Source organism: Limulus polyphemus, unplaced genomic scaffold, assembly GCF_000517525.1.
Source record: "Limulus polyphemus unplaced genomic scaffold, Limulus_polyphemus-2.1.2 Scaffold5618, whole genome shotgun sequence".
NCBI lineage: Eukaryota > Metazoa > Arthropoda > Merostomata > Xiphosura > Limulidae > Limulus > Limulus polyphemus.
In genome coordinates, this window is record NW_013671228.1 from 8,617 (window position 1) to 20,515 (window position 11,899).

Here is an 11,899-nt window from a genome sequence, read left to right on the forward strand (position 1 = left end):
CTCCTATATCTGCTAACAGAAATTCAAGTAAATTCAGTTTCTTTGATATTCTCAACTTCAACAGGATGTAACTCACATTTTATATAAAAAACAAAAAAATCTACCCCACCCCCTCTATTTTTAATACTATGTTCCTATTAAATAACCTATAACCCTATACTTCAAAGACATTTCTATCATCCAATTGTATACTTTTAACCAAGTTTTGGCTATTTCCATTACATCAAAATCCTCTGTTCCTACTAATGTTCTAAAGTCACCCGTTTTATTTTTTAGACTTCTAGCAATACAATAATTACAATTTAACCGACCCTAAAAACTTTGGTACTTTGTTTGTACACTACACTTTTCTCCACATCTTATTTTTTTCAGCATATCCTAGCCTTTACCACTGCCTAGTTCTGGTTTAAAGCTGCTTTTAGAACTGAGTTAATAACCCTTACAAAACAAGCCAGTTACTACCATATTTAAATATAAAACTTCCATTCTAGCTCCCATTTCTTATTGAAGTGATCCCTTGTACAGACTCAGAAATAATTAATGTGATCATCTTGTTTGATCTTGTTTCCATCTAGCAACTTGTTCAGTATCACGTGTGAACTTGTTCAGTTTCATGTGTGAACTTGTTCAGCTCCATCTAGCAACTTGTTCAGTTTCACATGTGAACTTGTTCAGTTCCATCTAGCAACTTGTTCAGTTTCATGTGTGAACTTGTTCAGTTTCACATGTGAACTTGTTCAGTTCCATCTAGCAACTTGTTCAGTTTCATGTATCAACTTGTTCAGTTTAAGATCAATATGCACGTTAGTAAAAACAGAAAACTGCAATAAATTCCTGTGGACATGGCATCAAAAGTTGTCATTCTTACTCTGTAGTATTTCAGGTTAAACTATTTTCCTCAAAGAGTATTAGGTAGGTCTATTTTATAATACTGGGATTAATAGGATAGATTACAATGCGGCGCTGAATTTCTAAGCTGACTGACTTTTAAAGTAAGAAACAAAGATACTGAAAACACTGTTTAATAGAAAAGTAGAACAATCTTTGTTTATTCAGAGACACAAAACTGTGAGTACTTGCATTGGATACTGGATGGTTACCGTTTGCTGTTCTCGTAAACTGGTTAACAGATTTTCTTCCTTCAAGATGTCTTCCCATCAACCAACTCACTTGGGGTCCTTTGTTCCTTTGTAAACTGCTTTAATCTAATAACTCTTATTTAACAGGAAACACGGGATTCACCCATAGCAACTAGCGATACCCATGTGATGGTCATTCTCATTCAATATAGGGGAGTCCATAGCCACGAAATATTTTCTGTCCTACCAATGAAGGAATCTGTTTTCATCTACATTTTTGCCGCACGTGCAGCATTGCAATAAAACCTCACATCTGCAGAACATGTATTATCTATAGAGTATAACAAAGGCATCTAAAACAAGTCAATTTAACGGTTTTCTGGGCTTTTCTATACAAAACTGCATATATTTAGAATAAATTAATTTTTGAAATTTCTAATTAAAATGATAAGATAAAAAAGAACAAGGTATGTCTGCATACTATATATTCCATATCTACTAAAATGTTAAGTTTCTTTAAGTCCTGATTTTGAACTTGCTAAATCTGGTCAAAGCTTTCAGAAGCAGTGCTTAATCACGGAACTTATCTACGGTTTTACATATTAATTTCATCTTATCGGTGTACAGAATACTCTTGTAGTACGTTTTTCTGATTTTGTGGTTCAGAGAAAATGGTAATTGTAAAATGCAGTTTTGACAGTTTCATCTAATTTAGTTTTTGTTGTGAGGGAGATCAGCTTATGAAATCTCATCTTTATTTTCGTTTGTTTCTCAACTTGCTGATCATGTGCGGTGTAATTTCTATTCAAACAAAGGTACAGTCCATTTTAGGTTGTTCTTTAATATTATAATTCATTTATAGAACTCAATTTTTTCGGTTTATTAATTCCCAAAAGTTCTTTGGTTAGTCGATCACTCTTCTGTAGCCTCCAGTACTAATGGGTTTTATTCGATGACGAGGAACCCACTTTGACTTCAATACCGTGTCTGGTGTCTTTCATTTCATTCCAAAATCGCTACACCAGTCATTTCCCGTACTAATATCTGGTTGTTGCCGAGATCCGATTGTTTTTTGTTGTTTTAGCGCAAAGCTGCACTATTTGCGCTCTGTCCGCCGCGAATAATCGAACCCCGGATTTTAGCATTACGAGTCCGTAAACTTATCGCTGACCCAACGAGGGACGCGGAGGTCAGATACCTGCGGGCTTATTTTACCCATGAAATTGCTACGAATACAAAATTATATCTCATTTTTTTATATTTGTACACTAACTTTACTAAACTTTAGCATCATCTCATGCCTTTTTTTTTACTTTAATTAAACGGAAGGCCATTTTTCAACAAAAACATTTCAGTATTGTTTTTGTTTGTTTATTGTTAAGCGCAAAGCAACACAATGAGCTATCTATGCTATGTCCATCACGAGTATCGAAACCTGATTTTTAATGTTATAAGCCCTCGGACTTGAAGCTGAGTCACTGGGGGGTATTTAATATTGCAACTTGAATTTAGTTTTGTAGCAGAACTTCACTTAGCACTAACAGGAGAAAAACATGCAAGTTTACATACAGAGGCATTATAGTTACTGTAAGTTTTCTTAATCTTCAAACAGGTTTAATATATTTTAAATTTCTCTCTTTACTTTGCAGCGATTTTTTATATTTAATGTTTTTTATCAATTTACTTCTTTCCACCAGATGGAACCAACTGCATTCGAAACAGCTGTTGCGACTTCGTTATCTCGCTAGAGGACACTAGTAGTAACACAAACAGTTACAATTAAACTGAAGTTAAAGAACAAAGCCTTAACTTTGCAAATAATAACAAGAACAGTCGAAATGCTTAGCTGATGGCGGCTAGTAGTAGTAGTAATGATAGTAGTTCTGCACCCACGGATTTTTACCTTTCTTCATCTCTAAGTTCCAACAACGGTAGAGGAAGTGTTTTTGGGGGTGAAAAATGTCCACTGTGTTTTCATAGCAAACGAGCCTTTTTTTGTCAAGACTGCATTCGAAACGGGGATTTCACGCATTCCAAATCAAGATATCCAGAAAGGTTAGCAAACATTAGTTAATTAGTAGGTTTAGCATATTTGATGATACAATACAATTATTTAGTCTCAAATATTTATCATAATAGCTGTTACTAGTATGCTTTGTCATTTGGAAGTTGGACAAAGGATATTTAGCCTAAGAATAGCTACTGAACATCCTACCGTTGTAATTAAATTTAGAACTTAAATCATATCTGAGAACATTTTTTTAATTTTATGAGCTTTAGTGGTGGTGAAAGAAAGAGAAGTTACTGTTTTTGCTTTTAACATAAATACTTTTTTTTTCTACTACAAAATCACACTAGTAATCTGAAAATGTTGAATCTTCATTTGCACAATAATTTGAATAAATTTGCTTGGGAATAACATATCTTCTCTCTTTTAAACTAAAGCAATAATTTTAAAATTAGGCAGTGAATTCTTGCCTTTGACATCTAGAAATTATCATTATCTTCTGGTGTAATGAATTGTTTGAACTTCCGTTAGTCTTCCACAATTCCATGGGGTCTATTTGAAAATGTAAAGCACATTCTCTCACAATGTAGACAGATTATGTAAATGGTAATAATATTAAGTACTTTAATATTTTTATACCATAAGTTAGAAACTAAAGTTTTTCTTCTCAATCTTACTGATTACAAAGTATACCGGTTGAATTATGCATAGTTACAAGATAATTACTATATATAAGATAGACTGTCATGTAAACAAAACACTATATAACGTTTATGACTTAGTACCTTACTTCATTTCATTAAGTAGAAATAAATAAATGTAATAATTTGACAATAAAACTGCCAAACTTATTTTTATGTTATGTCAATAGTTTATTAAAGAAGTACATTCATTGGTAAGTTCTTTCTTTAACAACTAATTTATACTTAAACAATTGAACTATTAATATATAGTAAATGCTATTGAACACCTATGAGTGACTGATTAGAGTAAAAAGTTAAAAACTGATAAAGTAATAATGGTAAGAGTGTTTGGTGTAGTTTTTTGACCATTGATAACTGTGATTGCAGGTTTTTAATTTAAGCTTAGTGTGAAACTTTTCATTCAGTTGATAATAATATGTAATTTATATACTTGTTTTGGTTAACACCCAAAATATTAATAAGAAAGCTTAAGTGTGTAACTGAAATTTCCCTCATCAGCAACTTAAAAAATGTGTTTTTATTTGCAAGTTACAATTCTAGGGTGTATAAGTAGACTAAGTCTAATACCCAATTTATTTCTTTAACTTAGAAAAATGAATTGAAACTTTTGTAGGCTAAAACAAAATTTTAATTTAAAAATATATATTAAAGTGAAGATTGATATTTTTGGGTATATTTACAAAAAGTAATTGTAATAATCATCATTAATTTAGTGAAGCACAGTGTGTCAGAATGTTTGGAACATATGGTTGCTTATTCTCATACTTGGGTCATTTTGTACTGTTACTCGCATTTTATTAAAGATACCGTGATGATTTGATGAATTTCTTTATTATAACTTTGTAGCTTAATATTCTTTCTTTGTCATTTTATTAAATGTACCATGATTAATGATGTTTTTTCCCTTAAGTCTTTTTTTATGTTTGTGTGAAAAATAAAGTTTTGTTGCCATGTGATGATTATACAATTTCCAGATTATCAAGTAGGTTTGACATAACATAAAATTTAAGAACAACAAGGGTCCTGTTGGTTCTCCTAGGCTGTCCCATCCATTAAACTACACTTTAAAAAATTTTCGAAAATTAAACTCTCAAAGCCAACCCATATCTTTCAAATATTTATAAAACCTTCCCTTAAGCTCTTAAATGTACTGTTTCCACTGTCTTAGCTGAAGATGACCTTACCCTGCCAAAATTTTTATTTGTGTCTTCTAGACCTACCATTATAACCACTAAGTGCCAAAAACGATGCATTGACACTATCAATTTCCTTAACAATATTAAACACCTCAATCAGTTCTCTTCTAATTCTTCTTTTTTCAAGAGAAAACAATTCCAGAAATCTTAACCTGTCCTCCTATGACAGTCATCCTAGGTATCATCCTTGTAGTCCTCCTCTGAACCCTTCTCAAATACAATGTCCTTCTTCAGGAAAGTTGCCTGAGACTGAACACAGTACTACAAATTTGGTTTAACCAGTAACCCATACAAAGAAATTATAATCTCTTTAGACTTATATTCAGTATTTCTGTAGATCAGTCTAAAATACTACCAATAGCAATAGTACACTGTTTGGATCGCTTAAGGGACTTATCAACCATAACACTGTTAAGAATATTCCCATCAAACTTATGCTTGTGATTCAAATAATCCAAATCCTTTAAAGTAGTAGCATCTTCCTTACAACCAGTAACACCCAAAACATTAATATCATAAGCAAATTTAAGTAATTTATTAACCATTCCTTCATCTATTTAATTTATAAGATAAAAAAAAGCAAAGGTCTTAACACTGAGCCCTGAGGTATCTCTCTTGTGACATTAATCCAATTTGACTGAATTCCATTTATAACTACCCTCTTCTTTCTTCCATCTAGCTACTTTTCTTTCCAGTTAGCAACTTGTCTCCCCCCACAAGTATAGAAATCATTCTATTAACAAGCGTTTTATGTTGCATCTTTTCATATGCTCTCTGAAAATCCAGATCCACACCATTACCCTCATCAACATAAGCAGTAACCTATTCAAAGAATGTTAGAAGATTTGTAAGGCAAGATTTTCTCCTAATGAAACCATGTTGACCATCCAACCAAATTTTAAAGTATGTTTAAATGACCTTGTAAAACATCTTTTGTCAGACTTTCAAAAACTTTTACCACTACTGATGTATTAATAATAGGCCTATAATTACAGGGACAATTTTTGTTACCTCCCTTGAAGAGAAGAGTATCATTAGCCAACTTCCAATCCTCTGACATCTGCCCACTATTCAAGGACTAACAAAAAGAATAGTATCAAGTAGATCACGTATCCAATCCTTAACTTCCTTCAAAACCCTTGTGGATATATTATCTGGCCCAGGAGTCTTATCATTCTTTATACTTCCCTTTTTTTCTACGTTGTACGAGTTTAAAGGAATGCTTTTCACTGAAAGAATGCTACATTCTGTAAGTAAAATAACTCGGAACTGAGAGGGAGAGTTTGCTGCTGAAGAGACACAGTTGTATGAGAGAGGTGTCAAGCCTAGGATAAGTCCTCTCCTGGACATTGGACTTTCACCAATGCTGTGAAGGTTCTTGTCATTGAGAAATGTTTTAGTATTTCTATTGAATCTTCTTTTCTTTTCTATTTTCAGATCAGGCATTGGTATGAGGAAACTAAAAAACACGTGAAATGAATTTTTACAAGTTTTAGTATGTTTTTATTCTGCGTTGAAACTCCACAAGAAAACATAAAATTTACTTTGTTTTGTAAAAATATGAATATTTTATTATCTCTTTCGGCCTTGTGTTTTATTTAGATTTTCTTCATGAATGTGTTTATGATGAAAATAAAAAATACACAAGCTACTTAGTATAACGAGTGCCAGTTGAAATTAAGTACTTTAGAATAGCTGAAATCGTGAGCTATACTTGTATTTTTTTAAACTTAATAAAACTGAAAAGTTATTTATAATGTTTATATCTGTAGCAAATGAAAAAATAAGTTGTTTCTTTTTGATTGTCATTTTCACTTAGATTACTCTTTTTTTCAGTTACTAAATTGTTTTGAGATAGATGAACTATGAATTACTATAAATTAAAATGATAACTCTCATATTCGTAGAAAATATTAAATGGGAACAAATATTGATAATAAAGATATGCTTTTCAAGAAAAATTACTAGACTTGTTTATTGACATACAGTATTAATATCTGTTATACAATTAATTAAGATTTAAATTAAAAGCAGAAATTTGCTTTTTATGAGTTATACACTTAACTTATGAAAAAAGGTGAAGTTTTAAGACAGTTATATGTGTGACAATAGATATATTTCTGTACAATTTTTGTCTCTGACAGTGAGACGTGATCAATGTACTTGTACCTTAAATGTTGTATGTGATCATGTCTCACTGATAGAGATGAAATGTTGTACAGAAATAGATTTGTTATCACACAAATAGTTGTCTCAAAACTTCATAAAAGCAGAAATATACATATGATCTGTTTATTAGAGAGAACTTGTAGTTTAATCTTTCCATGATTTAGGAAGTTACTCCAACAGATAGTCTTCAGGAGATACATTCAGAAGTGCTGTTATAAGCTGGGATCATCATCACAAAAAATGATGATGTAACCATTTTATCCAGCTCAGTTCCAAACTTCTGTCATGGATGAATTAACATCAGAGCCTAATTGGGATAAAATGCCAGTTTTGTACATGCGGGAAACTTCTTCGTGTATTTGTAGAGTAACTGATAATAACAACAAAGTTGTAACAAATTAATGGGTGTGGCTTAGTTGTTGGTACTTCTGGACTGTGAATTTAGGGATCTGTAGTTCTCATCTTGTTGCCACAAACACACTATTTGGGACTGTGTGTTCATTATAAGAGTAATGGTAAAATCCCACTATTCGGTCAGATAAGAGTTGATGGTGGGTGCTGTTACTAAACTGCATTCCCTCTAGCATATTGGCTCAAAATTTTGGAAAATATAAAGGAATATTCCAATCACCATTCAGAACAGTGGATCACAAACGTCCAGGAGTATCTCTACATCATATGAAGGCTTTAAATAGTTCTCTATAAATCAGGAAAAGTAGGACACAATACAACTATTCAATAAAACAATGGATAAGTTCCTTGACCAAACCTGCTACAGAAAGCAACACCTAGGGCTGAACTTTGTACATAATTTCAAAACGATTTTTAGAAACATTTTAAAATTTTGTTTAACATAAGGCTTCATGATGGGCTTATCTATGCTGTGCCCATTGCAGGGATTGAAATCTGAAGTTTAGCATTATAATCAGGATATTTTAATGTAATTTTCTCTCGGTGGATACTTCTGATATAAAAAGATGTAAAACTGAAATATGTAGTATGCTAAGTATCACTCACACAGTGGTATTTTCAGGTTAAACTGATTTCTTCAAAGAGTATTAGGGAGGCTTACTTTATACGGGGAGGATCTGCAGATGAATTATGAAGTAATGCTGAATTTCTAAACTGATTGAGTTTTAAGATAAGAAATAAAGAGACTGAACATGATGTGTAACACAGAATAAGAACTATATTTATTCAAAGACACAAAACAAAGCATGTAAACTTGCCTTAGGATGGTCATCTTTTGTTTGACTTGTGAACTGATTAACATATTTTCTTCCCTCAAGATGTCTTCCCATCAACCAACTCACTTGAGATCCTGTTTAGGTTTAACATTTCTTACTTAACAGGAAACGTCAGGTTTACCTTAGTGAATTAGCACTTCTCACATGACTGGGCATTCTCATTCAACATAGGGGAAGCTGTATCCTCAAGACATCACCTAGAGCATCCATTAAAAGAAGGGATTGAAATGCTTGGTCATATTCCGTTCAAATTACATCTCAATTTTCGTAAAAGTAGACAATAATGCAGCTTTGAAGAAATTGGCCATAAACCATTGATGATACAATGCAAAATTGCAGACTTTTTGCTTATTCACAGGTTGAAGCCAATCTCTTACTGTTGCTATATTAGCAGGGTATGTAAGCTCCATCTTTATCTGCAATGTGACTAAAAAATTACACTTCTGTATGTATGAGCACACATTTTCCAGGATTTAGTTTCAAACCTGCTTTATTTATCCACTTGAACACCATTTTCAACCACAGATTCAAACATGCAACCAACACCAAAACCATCGACATGGACAAGGTATCTTTCACTCTAGCCCCTTCAAGGTAAGCTCCATTAGCATCTTGAAAGTGGTGGGCAAATTTTTACACAGGCTGAATGGCATGATGTGGAACTCGTACAAGTCATCTCTCGTGTTGAAAGTAGTCTTAGATCTGCTCTCATTGTCCAGCTCTACTTGCCAGGTACCAGATCTAAAGTGTTGAACCAGTGGGAACCTACTAACACATCGAAACATTCTTCTATTCACGGTTAGGGAAAGATGTTGGAGTGAGTTACCACAATCAACTGTCTAAAATCAACACAGAATCTTGGTTTATCTTCCTGATAATCACTATTGGAGATGACCAAGTATGATAGCTGCTGTATTTGATGTGCATTGATTGTATCTTTATTGTAGTGAGTCATTGTTGTTCAACTCAATTGGTCCTTTAGTCCCACATATACATTGGCATACTCAACCACCAAATCATTGAGTTATTTTCACTGCTTTGGGTCTAGATTTTTTAAACAATCATCAACCAATGATAGTAGATGCATTGGTAGTTGTATACTTTTTGCTGCAGTGTAATGAACACAATCCCAGTATTACTGCTATCTTTGGCTACTTATACTTCATGTATCACTCCTATGACCATTCCAGTCTAAAGTTGGGTAGCCAACTGTTCATAATTACAAAACAACACTGGCCTTCATTTCTCCTTGGACAGATAACTGTCTCAGCTAATTCTGCCTTCTTTCTGGGCAGGAAACAGCTCATTTTCATGTGTGGCTTCCATAACAATGTTACGTGGTACTGACTCACTGGACTTAATCGGTATTAAACCATAGAACACCATTTGTGTATATGGAGGTACTGTTATTCCCTCCACTACATATGCTCATGCAGTTCACTGTTCCTTGGTTTGATGTAGCTGAAATTAGATAATTCCAGTGGAACATCACCAGTTGCACAGGCAAAATTTACTAATAATTTCTGCAGTACATCCGTCCTGAGGACGTCAATGCCAAATCTGAGGTCAGAGGTTACTACCTTTGTTCTGATTGTGACATTTCCTAGGCACATCTAGACTCTAGAATAACTTATAGTCTGTCACCATTCGTCAGAACAAAGTCAATATCCACCGGCAAGTGTGTTGATCTCAGGAGGGCTTGATATATCACAAGATCTATCGGTGTTTTGGCTGCTCTTTTGTTAAACAGCAACACAATCTCTCACTTTTGTACCCTCATGGATACATATCAAGCTCTGAGAGAGCTGGGTTGACCACTAAACCCTTCACTGCTCCCCTAAGTCAGTTTCTAGAGTTTTAGTGAGAACATTTATAGCTTGTTGTTGGTTGTCATGGGCCTGCTGAGTCATTGACAAGAACTGACAGTCTTGCTTACTTTGTGCTTGACAAAGTGTGGTGGTTTACTCAACAATAACACAAGCAAAGCAGACGGGTTTCTCTTCCCATATTAGACAATATACATGCATAGGCATCATTGGCATAAGCTGTGTCATGTAAACCATGGGAGGACTGGGATAGCCCTTCCAATTCACTGGAAACTAGTGTAGTTGCATTACAGTGCCAGGATGTGCACCTGGATGGTTAAACCTTGGCATGGCTCAACATAGTGGTGGTAACTGAGCAGGACACACTGTCCGAGGTGTAATCACAATATCTGTTGTGGCAGGCTTTTTCCTCTCCAGTGACCACCTTGAAGCTAACACTTTGACCTAGTTGCAACTGAATATGCTTATGTTACGATAAGGACATCCTTTATACTCAGATGATGAATGCTTCACCAGGAAGCCCTCGATGAATTTATATACTCGAATGTCTTCTTGAGCTGCTAAAGATATTGCAGTGTGGGCTTTGCTGTGCTGATAGTGCAGATTCTTAAGGTAAGCAGGCAGCCTCTCTGTTCACGCCTTCTGAGCCTTAAAATCGGCATGATGGGTTACTTGCTCCTGAGTCAAGCAATTACCTATCTGAAGCACTTCACCACAGCTTTGAATATTGAGGGCAAAACCTAATTGGTTTCACCTCTATTTTGTGGGGTTTTGTTAATGTCTGGTTGAGATGCCACCAGTATCATGGGTATGTGGTAGAAGGCATACTCAGTGACTCCAATACTTGGATGAGTAGTCAGTCCCTGGTTCAAGACTGTAGAGCACTGAGTTGCTCTTGGCAGCTCATCCTGAATCTCTGTACAACCCCAAATTTCCATGGTTACCATAGTAGGATATTTCCCAGCTTGGAGAGGCTCATGACTTCTGTTTTGTTTTTCCATTGATATCTACTGTCTCATGTGCCAGGAAAACAGTTCTAACTGGTGGAATTTGTCCACCAATGCATGTCCAGTCTTAGACTCTTGCCCAATATACCATTCTATGTACACCAGAAGTCAGTGGATCTTCCTGAATTTGCGGTTGCAGAGAGAAAAGTGTTGATAGTATATGTAGAATGTTTTGTCTTGGTCGTAGAGATGATGTATTTAAGATGTTTTAAAGTGTTGGTAGTATATGTAGAATGTTTTGTCTTGGTCGTAGAGATGATGTATTTAAGATGTTTTAAAGTGTTGATAGTATACGTAGAATGTTTTGTCTTGGTCGTAGAGATGATGTATTTAAAATGTTTCAAAGTGTTGATAGTATGCGTAGAATGTTTTGTCTTGGTCGTAGAGATGATGTATTTAAAATGTTTCAAAGTGTTGATAGTATATGTAGAATGTTTTGTCTTGGTCGTAGAGATGATGTATTTAAGATGTTTTAAAGTGTTGATAGTATACGTAGAATGTATTGTCTTGGTCGTAGAGATGATGTATTTAAGATGTTTTAAAGTGTTGATAGTATATGTAGAATGTTTTGTCTTGGTCGTAGAGATGATGTATTTAAGATGTTTTAAAGTGTTGATAGTATATCTAAAATGTTTTGTCTTGGTCATAGAGATGATGTATTTA

At 34.1% G+C, this 11,899-nt stretch overlaps 1 protein-coding gene across 4 annotated transcripts in view; it reads left to right on the forward strand.

Annotated features, from left to right (window-relative positions):
• The first annotated feature begins 2,853 nt into the window (after window positions 1–2,853).
• Window positions 2,854–11,899, forward strand: part of LOC106472794 (beclin 1-associated autophagy-related key regulator-like) — a 33,420-nt gene continuing 24,374 nt past the window's right edge. For all 4 annotated transcript variants that reach the window (XM_022401335.1, XM_022401338.1, XM_022401337.1 and 1 more), the window contains exon 1: window positions 2,854–3,134. In XM_022401335.1, coding sequence (XP_022257043.1) covers window positions 2,929–3,134 — 206 coding nt within the window. In that variant the 5' untranslated portion in view covers window positions 2,854–2,928. The remainder of the gene's footprint in view (window positions 3,135–11,899) is intronic.